The 15,535-nt window shown below is 38.2% G+C and overlaps 1 protein-coding gene across 1 annotated transcript in view; it reads left to right on the forward strand.

Moving 5' to 3' along the window:
* The first annotated feature begins 358 nt into the window (after positions 1-358).
* Positions 359-15,535, forward strand: part of LOC123238756 (NACHT, LRR and PYD domains-containing protein 3-like) — a 38,952-nt gene continuing 23,775 nt past the window's right edge. The window contains 3 exon segments of the mRNA XM_044665960.1: positions 359-638; positions 2,465-2,602; positions 11,783-13,424. Coding sequence (XP_044521895.1) covers positions 359-638; positions 2,465-2,602; positions 11,783-13,424 — 2,060 coding nt within the window.

Consider the following 15,535-nt stretch of genomic DNA (forward strand, 5'->3'; position numbering starts at 1 on the left):
ACATCTCATTCATTTCCACTTTATATTTCTCTCCCAAGCTGAGACTTTGAAAAGTTTGAGATTGGAGACATTTTTGAGATTGATTGGCCCTGGTAGAAGTGAGTAAGGATTAGAATATGAGAATGGAATATTAGAGGGAGAGACTAAATGGGAGGAACCATTGGTCATTTTTTTTTCAATAAAGAAGTGCTGAGAGTTTGGGCTTGCCTGCACTGATCTAGAGCAGAAGGCATTGAGTAATTGGCAGGGATGAATTAAGGAGTAAAATAGTAAGATGGCCATAGCCCATTAAACCCAACTTCCTTACAAGGTTAGAATTTTTTCTACCATATTCTCTTGAACTTGGCTCTGGGACGATATGACTGAGAGTATCCGCTGTATACTGGTGTGATACTTAGAAGAGTTGACCTTTGAGGAGCTCAAGAAATTCAAGTTATTTCTGGAGGATTCTCCCCCTAAAGAGAAATTTCTCAGGATCCCTAGGGGACAGATGAAAAAGGCTGATAATACTGACATGGCTGAACTCATGGTTCTTCATTATGGGGAATGGGAGGCATGGGATGTGGCTCTCATGATATGGGAGAAGATGGGCCTGAGAGAGCTGTGGGAGCAAGCAAAGAGAGAGGCTCCACAAATGGGTGAGTATGGAGAGACCTTTGCCTGTTGGATATACCTATTTTCCAACCTTTTTCTCCTATTGTACCACTTCACCAAACTCTTATTTTCCCCTTTTTTTCCATGTCTTCTAATACCCAACTTCTCTCCCAATTTCTCCTAATTTAATACTAGTTTTTGCTCATTTTAACCTCTCTTTCCCACCTCATCCCTTCACCCACCATATTTTCATTTCCCTTACCTCCCTTCCTTTCCTTTTTCCTATCTTCATCCTCTTTTATGTATCTTCCTAATTCCTTCTATTACTCCCTCACTCAGAACCCCTCTCTATTCTTATTTGTATATCTGGGAGACTCAAAATAAACAGAATACTAGGCTTTGAGAATGGATTAGTGGGTAGAAACCTTGGGCTCCTTTTTGCTCTCAAGGCCATTGGCCTTGCTATGACCTCTTATTCTGGGAAATTATAATTTGCCTTGTAGTTATTTATTTGTATGCTGTCTTTTCTATTAGACTGTAAGCTCCTTGGAGACAAGGATTATCTTTTTGCCTCATTTTGTATCTCCAGCATAACACAGTGCCTAGCACGAGTAGGAAATTAATAAATATTTATTGACTGACTGATGATCTCTGGAAATAAGGGGAAATTCTTTTTCCCCAGGCATTGTCACAGGTGAAGTACCAGTTGTGACCAAAAACAGAGAGGAAAAGTTGGGCCTTAGAGAAAACAAGAGTCAGAGAATCTCAAGTGAACTAGGACAGAGAAAATCAGAATGGGATAGAGGGAAGAAAATCAGGGGACAAGATAAGTTGAGCCCCTCTTCTGAACAGAGAAGAAACTTGGGCTTAGGAGAACAGTCCCAGGAAGAGAGTAGCCAGAACAATGGTTTGGGGGTAGGATTTTCAGGTTCTATGTCTGATATGTGATGTTCTTGGAGTATCAGACAACCGTAGCTCATTTTGGCAAATTCCTCAGGACTAATCAGTTTGAGGTCAGGACTTCAGGTGAGTTGGGCTTGGCATTTCTGCCATGTTGTCATTGGATCAGGAGATAGAGTCAGTGACGATAATGATTGAGAGGAATGGCACTCTGATGGGATCAATGGATGAGAAGCATTCCTGGAGCCAAAACGACAACATTATGCATGTGGGCTTTAACCATAGCTCATATCCCATCTGATTCCTGGTCTTCTGATCTATCCCAGGAATAGCTATCCCCTTTCTTGAGAAAAGAGGGAAAGTTTCCCTATCTATTAGAGTGACTATTTAGAAAGGAACAATAACGTTTTTGTTCATGTAAGTTGATAACATAGTATGAATCTAAGGCTGATGCTAAAAAATGGAAGGGGAGATATTTCTCTAAAATCGGTGTGGGAGACATTTCTCGGAGTCTTGTATTTGACCATGCATGGTCTTATACTGCTTATATATACTGCTTAGGCTTCATTTGTATGTTCCACATTCATACTTCCTCCTTAGAATGTAAGCCCTTTGAAGGCAGAGACCATTTGAACTTTTGCTTTTTTTGTTGGTTTTTGCCTTTCTTTGTAGCTACAGAACTTAGCAAATTCCAGACACATAGAAATAAATGGTTGTTGTCTAACTAATCATTGTCAATATCTGGGCAGCACCCAGCTTCTTTCTAATGCCAATGCTATCTCTTTTATATTGTTTTAGCATATAGATTTAAAGACTTCAATTCTATCTTCTGAGCCAAACAGGTAAGCTCATTGTTTTGAGGTGGATTGGGAGGTCTGACACTAGGATGAGTCTTTCTTTTTCTTCCTGGGCTTCTTCCAAGTCTCTTAAGAGAATACTTCCCCTAATAGTTTCTGCCTATGTTTTTCAGATAAACTCAGATGGAACAGCAGGTTCCTGAGAGGGAAGGACAAAAGATCAGAGAGAAGAAAGTTGGGATTTTGGAAACATGTTGACAGACTAATGAAAAAGTGGTCAGGCCAGGACCACATGGACCAATGGAATGAAGGTATAAATCAGGAATTCAAGAACTATATATGGAAAAAGTAACTAACTACGAGTATGGACCAATAAGTGACAACATTCAGGAAAGAGGAAATACGGGCACTAATGGTCAGAAAGGAGAAGCTGAAAGTCAGTGGCTAGACCAGAATTCATAAAGACATAGTACCCAGCAACAAGAATTGAAATCTGCCTCAGAGATTAGATTGAGAGCATGAACTAAGGGTTAGAAGGAAGGAGTAAGATGAGTCCTATCAAGGGAACATTAAATAATCTATATCAGTGATTCCCAAAGTGGGCGCCACTGCCCCCTGGTGGGTGCTGTGGCTATCCAGTGGGGCAATGATGGCCACAGGTGCATTTATCTTTCCTATTAATTGCTATTAAAATTTAAGAAAAATTAATTTCCAGGGGGAAAAGCAATATTTTTTCTGGAAAGGGGGCAGTAGGCCAAACAAGTTTGGGAACCACTGATCTAGATAAAGAGCATTCTACCTATTTTTTTTAAACTTAGGTAAGTCCTATGTTCAAGCATGATATTAATTGTGAGGTTATAGGAAGTGAAAGATTGTTATATTATACAATTATATAGTATCATATAATTATTATTAACAAAAATCACAAAGTATCTGCTCTCAAGGAATTATTAAATTAGTGTATGTATTTAAAGCTCTTTATGAGCCATAATGCATTATGTGAATGTTAACCATTATTGCCATTATGAATGTTACTCTTATGGGATCATAATATTAACATTAAATAGTAAAAACAGTATGGAGGATGAAATCTACACTCTCTTCATTACCCCTTCACAACCAGAACGGGGCAGTCATAATTCTCTCAGACAACACTTACTGGGCCTGACTCATAGAGCAGTGATCTATTCTGCATCCCTCTTTTCCCTGCCCTCTCTTCACTCTTCTCTAGCTTCAGTAAAGAGCATGAGAAGGATTTATTACTAGGGAGGATATTGAGTGTTTTGGCTCTTTAGTTGTAGAGGAAATATTTACCTCAGATCTATTTGGGCTCCTTTCTCTAGTTCTGGGAATATCCAAAAGTCGTAAATTATTTTTTAGAATGGGTGTCTGAAGGCAACTCCATTGAATTTCCAACCATAAAAAGTATGATTTTGCTTTGTATATTGTAAAAAATAAAATCTTCTTCTCAGAACAAAAAAAAAAGATATTTGGCCCAAGCACATGAAGGGTAGCCATTTTTATCAAATTATGAATCAGGCTCACAAAATAGTATTTCAATAAGAGAATGTCATTTCTTCCTTCCTCCATCTCTATATCCTTCTCTTCCTTTCTTCCTCCCTTCCTCCTTTACTTTTTTAAAAGTCCTTGCTTATACTAGCTATCAATTCTAAAGCAGTAGAGTGGCTAGAACTAGGCAATTGGGATGAAGTGACCTACCTAGGGTCACACAGCCAAGAAGTGTCTGAGGCCAGATTTGAACCTAGGTCCTCCCAACTCCATGCCTGGCACTGTCCATTGTGCTACACAGTCATCCCCTTCCTCCTTTTCTCTCTTCTATTTTGTCTTCCTTCTTTCCTTTCTCCTTCCTAATAATTTCTCATTGGATCCCTTAAAGAGAATGTAACTCATGTTTTCCTTTCTGAATATCTTATAATTTAGTTGATTAAAACAACATTTTTAAAGAAATTGCTTGAGTGTTTTTCTCAGATGGGACAAAGATACTTTGGGAGCTTTTGAGAATAAATTGAGTTCTCAGGTTCTCTAACCTTATATTCCATTCTGAACTTTAATATTTGAAATTTGTAGTATCCCTCTTAAAAAAAAGACAAGCCATGTTAACTTATAAGATAGAGCTCATTTGTGGTTCTATAGTTCACCATCTTCTCAGATTCATTATTACCTCACTTAGGGAGTGACACAGTCTCATTTCTGTTATTCAAAGAATCCGAGAATCATAGAGCTTACAGCTAGAAGGCACATGGAAGATAATGTAATCAATTCAACAGTAACTTGTTTTCAGGTAAAGACCTGAAAACCATGATGGGTTGAATGAATTGATCAAGTTCACAAAGTAGTAAATCTCTGTCAGGATTAAATCAGTCTACTGACTCCAAATAGAATGCTCTCACCAGAACATTTTGCTACCTCTTTTCTTAAAAAAAAAAAAAGAAAAAAAACGGTGGAGAAGAGAGATGGAATTTCAACCATAAAATATTGTTCAATAGAAACTGTTCTCATTCTTAGCTTTTTTTAAACCCTTAACTTCTGTGTATTGGCTCCTAGGTGGAAGAATGGTAAGGGTGGGCAATGGGGGTCAAGTGACTTGCCCAGGGTCACACAGCTGGGAAGTGTCTGAGGCCGGATTTGAACCTAGGACCTCCTGTCTCTTAGGCCTGACTCTCAATCCACTGAGCTACCAGCTGCCCCCTCATTCTTAGCTTTTGTTATAGCAATATTTCCATGTTCTTCCTAGTTTATTCACCTCCCCTCAATATGTCCTAATTCTATGGGTACAAAACTCACCTTTTCTACATAGTATGGAAATATTTTCAAGGTATAAATCACAGCTATGGGAGCACCATCTTCAGTATACTTTCAGATTTTCAGTCAGTTTCGCTCAAGTTTAATATTCCCATTGGCTTCTATTACACTTTGAAAATTCCTTAGCAATTTTTAGCAAATTTAGCAAAATTTAACAAAATTCCAATGCAATATTACTTTTTTAAAAATTCTTACTCTCTATTTTAATATCAATTCTAAGACAGAAGGGCAAGGCAATTGGGATTAAGAGGCTAGTTGAGCATCACAGAACTAGGAAGTGTGATGTCAGATTTGAACCCAGGTCCTCCCAACTCCAGACCTAGTACTTTATTCACTTTGTCACAGAGTTGCCCATAGCAATATTCTTTTTTTTTTTTTTTTTTTTTTTTTTAACCCTTAACTTCTGTGTATTGACTTATAGGTGGAAGAGTGGTAAGGGTAGGCAATGGGGGTCAAGTGACTTGCCCAGGGTCACACAGCTGGGAAGTGTCTGAGGCCGGATTTGAACCTAGGACCTCCCGTCTCTAGGCCTGGCTCTCAATCCACTGAGCTACCCAGCTGCCCAGCAATATTCTTAATTACAACTTTCACCTATCCTTATATCTTCTAAGCTCCACATCACCTCTTTGTAGAGATATACGATTTCTTCATTTGATCTCATATTCCTGAGGAGAATCTAGAACTATGAAAAGCAGCATGGAACAGGAGAGAAAGAAGAAAAATAGACTGAAAAAAAAAGAGTAGATCAAGTTACAATGAGTGGGTAAAAGTTTATTAACTGACTTTCTGAAAAAAAAATGTACTCAGGATAACTTTTAAGTTTATTCTGCATTATAATTTTTTCCATCACATTCTTGGGTTTAGATAAATGACAAAATAATAAATCAAGCCCTGATTTGTAGCCATTTGCCAATTTCCAGTGGGAGCTGGCTCCAGCACACCCCTGAGGTCAGGTGTATACTGATGGGCATCTTATCAACTTAAGGAGGTAATCAGGGATGAGCAAGAAAAGAGGAGCTCATCCCCATGTCTCATCAAGAGTTGGATCATTTTCCTTTATTTTTTTAGCATTTACTCATAGATGCCTAAACTTGTTTATTAGATCTGGAGGCCATATTTCCTTCTGTTGTTACTGTTATCCTGATAATTCATCTTTTGATGTTCATGATATTTGAGTTTCCTTTTTTGTGAAATCTTTGGTATTTTTCCCCCTACCCTTTCCTTAGTTCCTTATTACTCACTTCCTGATTCCTTCCCCTTCAATTGTGGTTTCCTTTGGGGCTGGATCTCAAAAAGTCTCAGCCTCCTCTCATTCAGAGGAATTCACAATTCACCAGATCATGTCTCTGCCAAATAAATTTGGGATGGTCAGAAATGACCCCAGTTAGATACTATGTTTTTCCCCATCTTTGGTGGAGTGCTCCCAACTCATATAGTGTCCTGTCCTGGTGACTCAGCCTATATCATTTCCTCTCTTCCTCAGTTCTCTGACCTGGAATCAGAAGTTTAGATCCTCTTTTCCCCTCAGCAATAGCAGTTTAGAACTTTGCAAAACTGCTACTTTCAGGTTTGCTGCCTCTGACAGACTTTTGTTTCTGAAAGGCTGTGACCAAGCTGGTTGTTGAGGCTTGAGTCAACTTCTGAAGCTTAGGGTGAGGGTCTCCATAGAACTGGAAGGAGGCATGTATGAGTGGGTTTTGATATAAGCCTGAGTCGTGTCCTTGAATCTTGTAGTGTAGACTGGTAGTGATGCCAGTAGTGTGGGAAATAGAGGAAGGGTGTTAAGCAGCCTCAGAGTCAGTGAGTATCAGTTTCTGGGGTTTTTTAGCCTTCTTTTCTATTCTAGGTGTCGTAGGCACTATAGATAGCTAAAGGAGCTTTATCTTTGGTATGTAATTTCTGCTTTTGAAAGGTTTGAGAGGTCATAGGTATTGGAGAAGTTGTCTAGCTTGCCATGCCCTGGATGATTACCCATGTCAATCTTGGGAGAAATTATCACCCTGCCTCTCTAACTTTTCCCAGCACACATCATGTTTCTTCCTCAACACCCTTGCCTAAGAGGTCGATTTCCCAAAGCCACAAAAGCTGAGAAACTGGTCAAAGTCAGAATCAATTAGCAAAACAAAAACATTTTCCTCAGACCACACACTCCCAATCTTAGAAATTTCTGAGAAACACAGTTCCTGTTCTGCCCTCTTATACCTTTCCTGGCAGATTACTAAGCAAAGTATACTCATACGGGAGGGAAATAGCATGAACGTTCTACTTTCAAATCCACGTACCTCACTTGTCCAAAGAGAACGCTTTTATTTCAGAGGTTTAACCTAATGTGTGTGGGTTCTATTTGAAATCTGGTTTGGGAATGGGGCTCAGAAATTGATCTATTATTAATAGATGATGAATCCATCCTGAAAGTATTTTTTTTAACCCTTAACTTTTGTGTATTGTCTCATAGGTGGAAGAGTGGTAAGGGTGGGCAATGGGGGTCAAGTGACTTGCCCAGGGTCACACAGCTGGGAAGTGGCTGAGGCCGGGTTTGAACCTAGGACCTCCTGTCTCTAGGCCTGACTCTCACTCCACTGAGCTACCCAGCTGCCCCTCCTGAAAGTATTTTTAAAAGAAATTTTTTTAAAAGTGGCTTAGTTGGAATGGGGAGGGAAGATTCAGGGAAAGGAGACAGAAACCTGGAAGATGGAGTGGATGAAGCAACACCAGGGTCATAATCAGGTTAAGTGCTTACTATAAGGAAGTGACTGAAAATAATGTTTTTAAAAATATGCTTGACAAAGAAAGTGGGCACAAAGGAAAGAAATGATGAAAAGTCCTGAGTCAATAAGTAATTAGTTATGATTTTATGTTATATCTAATTATAGATTAATACTATATATACCACTGCTAGTTTTGTCATCTAACTATAACAATAACTCATAATAATAAAAGTTAATATTTCTAAATTTCTAATTTCTAAATTTTTTAGATTTTCCAAAGAATTATCATCACTATACTGAGTAGCATTATGTATTCTAAAGAATATTGATATAGGGGTGGGGAGTAGAGGACATAAATTTAGATCACAAATCTGTTGCTTGCAACTTTAAGCAAATCTTTTAACTTCCCTGGCCTTTGGGTTTCTACTTTGTAAAATTAAAAGGATGTCTAAATGTCTCAACTCCTTTTCAGAAGTAAATTCTATGACAATGTGGATAGAAAAAAATATTATTAGTAACTTTTTTTTTTAATTTTAAACCCTTAACTTCTGTGTATTGACTGGAAGATTGGTAAGGGTAGGCAATGGGGGTCAAGTGACTTGCCCAGGGTCACACAGCTGGGAAGTGTCTGAGGCCGGGTTTGAACCTAGGACCTCCTGTCTCTAGGGCTGGCTCTCAATCCACTGAGCCACCTAGCTGCCCCCTATTAGTAACTTTCTTTTACAGATGAGAGACTTAAGCTCAGAAAGTTTGAATAAATTATTGAAAATAACATGTTCATAAGCTTTGGAGATGTAATTTCAAAGGAATTATCATGAATTCAAATCCAACATACTTTCTACTACCCTATGCTGCCCTTCTTGAACTCTCAGAATTGTATTATGGCCATGTTTTGTGTACTGGACTCCTTCAGTAATCTGGTTAGTCAGTCAATAGACATCCGTTAAGCACCAACCATATACCAGGTACTGTGCTAAGTGTTGAGGATAAAAAGAAAGGCAAAAGAAACCAACAGACTCCTTAGAAAAGTGGTTTTAAGTGAATAAAATAAAATATATTGTGAAATTAATTTCTGTACCCTAAAACTCCAATTCCCAGCATCCCATGTACCTTCTCACATTACATGCTGATATAGGGAGGATATAAATTTGATGTAGCCCTGCCTCTTGCTCTTTTTCGATAATAGCACACTGTGGAGGTGAGGTGAAACAAGAAGCAGGAGAACTTGCTCACATGGTTTTCATTTTGTTAGATAATTAGGTTTTTTTCTTCTATTTCCTTTTTATTCTTCTACTTCAAGTGATTATTAATAAACTCTAGAAAATATAATTCTTGGAGTATTTGGATATTAATTTTAATCCTATAATATAGAATTACAAAGGAGATCAATTATTCTGAAATAAAGTGATGATTATTTTTAATTTAGAGAACTCAAGTTTAGAACATTTGTTTCTGAAAACATAAGTCTGGCAATGTCACCCTCCCTCCTTAGTCAATCAATTTCAATGACTCTCTAATACATCTAGGATGTAAGAAATAAAATTAATATAGCGCGATAAAATTTAAAATATCATGGGTTCAATGGTTTTATTGAAAGCCATTTAGAAAAATGAAGCCACGTTGAGTTAATTTAAAGGGACCCGCCATTCACCTGCTCCTCCTCCACCATCACAAAAAGAATGGGAGACAGTCCCAGCACTCCCTATTTAACCTTCTATTTATAGTATTAGGTAATTGCCTATGTCATTTACATAAGCCAGGAATCATGGGAAATGTAGTTTCAAGTCCCCTAAACATCCATAGGAAGTTTAATATTTTATTTTTTTAGAAAAATTTTCCATGGTTACATGATTCTTGTTTTTACTTTCCCCTTCACCCTCCTTCACCACCACCCCATATCCAATGTGCATTTCCACTGGTTTTAACATATGTGATCAATCAAGACCTATTTTCATATTATTGATAGTTGCATTGGTGTAGTTGTTTAGTGTCACATCCCCAACCATGTCCGCATCAACCCATGTGTTCAAGAGGTTGTTTTTCTTCTGTGTTTCCAATCCACAGGAAGTTTAGATCAGGGACCTCAAAATTAGTTCAAGGACTCCCAAATTTCCAATATCAGAAGGATCAAATATGGATTCCTCTGTTTAGCTTCCAAAATCCATCATAATGTCATTAACCATTCCAAGTATCTGATGCTTTATTCCCATCCTGACCCTCACATACTCTTTGATTCAGTAATACCAGCTTCCTTGCTTTTAACAAGATGATCTATATCCAGAATCTGAGCATCTTCACTGGCTGTCCCTTGTGCCTGAACTTTTCTCTCTCCTCATCTCTATCTCTGGGTTTCCTTAGGTTCTTTCAAATCCCAGAAAAGAGAGGGCAGCTGGTAGCTCAGTGGATTGAGAGTCAGGCCTAGAGACAGGAGGTCCTAGATTCAAATCTGGCCTCAGACACTTCCCAGCTGTGTGACCCTGAGCAAGTCACTTGACCCCCATTGCCCACCCTTACCACTCTTCCACCTAGGAGCCAATACACAGAAGTTAAGGGTTAAAAAAACAACAACAACAAAACAACAACAACAACAACAAATCCCAGCAAAGATCTCACCTTCTACAAGAAGCCTTTTTTTTTTAATTTCCCTTAACATTGGTAACTATCCTTTATTGATTCTCTCCAACTTATCCTGTAGAGATCATGATGCACATAGCTATTTGCATGTTGTCTCCCTCATTGGACTATGAGCTTTTTGAGAGCAAGAACTGTCTTTGGCCAATGTATCTCCAAGTGCTTGGCACAGTGCCTGGCTCCTAGTAGATGTTTAATAAGTATTTGTCTACTTGAATTTTAGATGAAATAAGAATTATAATTAGCACTTGCTTCAGTGGGGATTAAATTTGTGGCAATCATAAGAACAAGGTATCATAGAATTCTAGACTTGAAGGGTCCTCAGATGTCATTTAGTCTAGCCTCTTATCATAATAAGTTGGGTAATTGTTGTATCAGGAAGGAATAATCCCTATCTATAACTATTTATGCAAGGCTAATCTCATTTGAGTGTAACTACTATAAGTGAAGTCAACTGTGGATATTCTGGGTAGGTTAACTTCAGGCCATAAACATTCAGAAAGGACCATTTCCTCTCAAGTTAACTATTTGCCTATTAGCAGGACAGAACATCTTGAGGAAACTTTTATTTATACGAGATAAAAATTAACTACTAACATTTGGTCTTGGGCTTATTCTGAGCCTTTGCCTGAAGGACATATGTCTAGCCATAGGGAAGAATGTCAGTGCTGTATGTTTTCCCCGGGAGATGAATTTGAGCCACAATTTCAGCTTCTCTATTCTCAAAGAGTCATCAATACAAAGTTGGAGGAAAAACCCACATTTTGGTACATTCAATGGAGCGCTGATTAAGAATAGATTCCATGTTTTTAAAAAAATGGAAGAAACTTTCTCATAATTAGACTTCACTAAAAATTGAATAGGTTGCCCCATTTGATAGTAATGTCCCTATCAACATAGTTCACAAAAAGATACTAATCATCATTTGTTGGGGATGTTATATACATGGGAGTTGTGACCTTAGGTAGGAATTAGATGACTCCTAAGATTTATTAAAACACAATATTTTGAGATTCTGATTCTGTTCCTCAATTGTCTTTCTGAAGAACTTACTGGGGCAGCTAGGTCATTCAGTGGCTTGAGAGCCAGACCTAGAGACAGGAGGTCCTGGGTTCAAATTTGGCCTCAGATACTTCCTAGCTGTGTTACCCTAGGCAAGTCACTTAACCCCAATTGCCTAGCCCTTACCACTTTTCTGCCTTGGAACCAATACCCAGTATTGATTCTGAGATGGAAGGTAAGGGTTTAATTTTTTTTTTAAATCATTGATCTCTGGAGTTCCTTCTGAACATGATGATTGTATTTTTTACCTTGATTTCACTAATATAGGTTGCCAAAAAACATATAGAAACAGAATTATGGAGAAATATCGGGTCATGAGAGACAGGAATTCTTGTCCTGGGGAATATGAAAACTTACACCACCGATTCACACAGCTGTTGCTTCTGCAAGAATATCGTTATAGAGAGCAGAAAGAACACGAGCTCTTGGCCAGTGGATGGGAACATGCCGAGATCATGGAAAATCAAGGACAGCTTATAGAGGTGGCATCTTTATTTGATCCTGATAAGAAGAGAGAAGCCCATCCACAAATTGTTGTGCTTCAAGGGGCTGCTGGGATTGGGAAAACAACACTGGTCAGAAAGGTGATATTAGACTGGGCAGAGGGAAATCTCTACCAGGACAAGTTTGACTATATATTCTATCTCCATTGCAGAGAAATGAATCATCTAAGAGGAAAAAAAACAAGGTTTGCTGATTTAATTGCTAATGATTGGCCATTTCTAGAGGCTTCTATGAAAGGAATCCTGTCCCAGCCAGAAAAACTCCTCTTTGTCATTGATGGCTTGGATGAACTAAAATTCTCATGCGATGAGCACAGCTATGACCTCTGTAAAGACTGGAATCTGCAGCAGCCAGTGCCTATTCTCCTGAGCAGTTTATTGAGGAAAACTATGTTGCCTGAATCTTCCCTGCTCATCACTACACGACTCACTGCTCTGGGGAAATGCGATTTTTTATTTGAAAATCCACGTCATGTAGAGATCCTAGGGTTCTCCGAAGAGGACAGGTGGAAGTATTTCTGTAAATTTTTTGGAGATGAAGATCAAGCCCAACAAGCCTTCAGTTTGATAGTTAACAATGAAACTTTGTTCACCATGTGCTTTGTCCCACTGATGTGTTGGATAATCTGCACTTGTATGAAGCAGCAGATGAGGAGAAAAAAGGATCTTAAGCAGGCCTCCAAAACCACAACCACCTTATACATGTGTTATCTTTCTAGTCTAGCATCCCCTGGTGCCAGAAGCTGTTCAGTTCAGCACCACAGGAGCCTCTGTCGCATGGCTGCGGAGGGAATTTGGGAAGGGAAAATCCTGTTTGATGGAGATGACCTCAGGAGGCATGGTTTAGAGGCCTCTGATGTCTCTGCTTTCCTGGATATGCACATTTTTCAGAAAGATAGTGACTCTGAAAATTGCTACAGCTTCATTCACTTGAGTTTCCAAGAATTTTTTGCTGCCATGTTTTATGCCCTTGGGGAAGAGAAGGAAATCAGTGGCAGAGTAGCCCCTCCCATTCCTGGAGTCAAAGACCTTCTAGCAAAGTGCAGAGACTCCGCCACTAGCTTTGTGGCTTTAACAGTGCATTTTTTGTTTGGTTTCCTGAATGCAGACAATAGAAAGAGGCTAGCGGAGATATACAACTGTAAAATATCACAAGAAATAAAGTTGGAATTATTGCAATGGATACAAGCAGTGATTGAACAGCAACATAAAGATCCATCCTTAAGGAATGATCTACTAGAAATGTTTTCTCATTTATATGAAACTCAAGATGAAGAGTTTGTGACAACTGCAATGGCTCACTTCCAGGAAATCAGTTTAAACATTTATTCCAAATTACATTTCTTGATTTCTGTTTTCTGCATCAAGTGTTGCCATAATTTGGGGAAAATTTGCCTCAACATAGCGTAAGTACCCCATGTTTCTTCTATGCCTCATTCAGACCCTTGGCTTCTGTTTTCCATTTTCCATTAGAAGAACTGAGTGTCAGTCCCATGTTGGGGAGAAAGTGCAAATTATTCAACCCTAACTTTGGGGAAAATGTGTACCCTTAGCATGCCCCATCCTGACCTTTCTTTGGCTGAGGGTAGAAGGTTCAATGAACTAAAGGCATGTGGCTGTTACATTATCCAGCTAAACTTTGGGGCTGCCCCCATCTTCTTCAAATATTTTTCAGGAAAGAAACAAATCCTTGAGAGTGAGATTCTATGTCCATGAAATAACATTAGTATCTTAGTTATAATTGTCTTCTGTTGACTTGCTAATGACAATATAAATGACTTCTACTTTCCATCTTCCAGTTTACCATAAGTTCTTTGTTGTTAAAATCATTTTGTACCCTAGGATCAATGTTGTGCAAGAAGCAATGAAGGAGGGGGCAGCTGGGTAGCTCAGTGGATTGAGAGCCAGGCCTAGAGATAGGAGGTCCTAGATTCAAATCTGACCTCAAACACTTCCCAGCTGTGTGACCCTGGGCAGATCACTTAACCCCCATTGCCTAGCCCTTACTGCTCTTCTGCCTTGGAAACCAATACATTGGTTTCCAAGGCAGAAGGTAAGGGTTAAAAAAAATTTTTTAAGAAGTAATGAAGGAAATAGGCACTTATTAAATGCCTACCATGCATCAGGAAATGTATTAAGAACTTAATTAATATTATCTCATTTAATTTTCAGAACAACCTTGGAAAGCATGTGCTTGTCCAGGGACAAACACTTGTAAACATATGAGCCTAGAATTGAACTCAGGTCTTCAAGACTCCAGGTCCAGAACTATATCCTCTGTGACATCTAGTACCAGAAAAAAATATAAAATTAAAAATTAAGAAGGATGACCTCCAATCTCAGCTATCACCAACTACGTGACCTTGGACAATTCACAACCACTCTAGGCATCAGTTTCCTCCTCTATAAGAGGAAAGTATTGGATTAGGAGCCTCTGAGGTCCTTTCCAGTTCTAATATTTTAGAATTCTATGACTCCAAATAGTTAGTATAGGTTTCAGGAAGTCACATTTCCTGGTGAGAGATATGAAGTAAGCCCTTACTCTAAGTATTTTCTTTCACAAGATGAGGAAGTTAGAAGCACTTGGCAAATTTTTTAATGCAATAGAAATGTGAAATTATTATTATCACCATTTTATGCCTTACTTTCAATCCAAATTTATAATTTCCAAGGTATTTTACCTTTAATTTCTGTACCTTTAAAGTTATCATGCATGATCAAATGAGATATTATATAAAGAGTTTTGTTAAACTAAAATCACTATATAAATATTAGCTATTGTATTGGAGTGCCAGAAATCGTGGTATCACCATAATTACTACCTGTGAGACCATGTAAAACTACCTGATTTTTATGAGGATCAGTTCCCAGATATGTAAAATGAGACAAATTCTTACTTTATTTTATAAGGTTGCTGTTTGGAAAACACTTGGTAAACCTTAGAACACCACAGAAATAATAATTTTCTATTATTACTATGACAATTTTCCTCATGTCTTACATTTGCATTTAATTTCAAAGTTTTGGGGATACTTTACACTTATTCTCCAAACAATTATTTAAGGCAGAAATGGCAGCATAACATAATTTCACAATAAAACAGGCATTGGAAAGCACTTTAGTGGCCATCTACTCCATTCTATTCCTTAAAGGAACCCTCCCTATAACATTTTTAGCAACTAGTCATACAGTCTCTTTTGAAGGACTTCCAAGGAGGAGAAATGAACAACTGCTCAGAGTTAGCACATTCTGATTTTAAAGAGCTCAATTGTTGGGAATATTGTCCTGACATTAAGCCTAAATTTATTTCCTTGTACTTTCTCATTACTCCAGTTTTTCCCTTCAGAATTTAAACAGAGTAAGTCTATTTACTCTTCCACATAACATTCCTTGAAATACTTGAAAACAGCTATCAGGTCTGCTGAGTATTCTCTTATTCAACTTAAACACTCCCATTTTCTTCAAACAATCCTCATATTAAATATATTCATGGTGCTTCATGATTGTGTTTCTTCTC

The sequence above is a fragment of the Gracilinanus agilis genome, chromosome 3, assembly GCF_016433145.1.
Source record: "Gracilinanus agilis isolate LMUSP501 chromosome 3, AgileGrace, whole genome shotgun sequence".
Taxonomy (NCBI): domain Eukaryota; kingdom Metazoa; phylum Chordata; class Mammalia; order Didelphimorphia; family Didelphidae; genus Gracilinanus; species Gracilinanus agilis.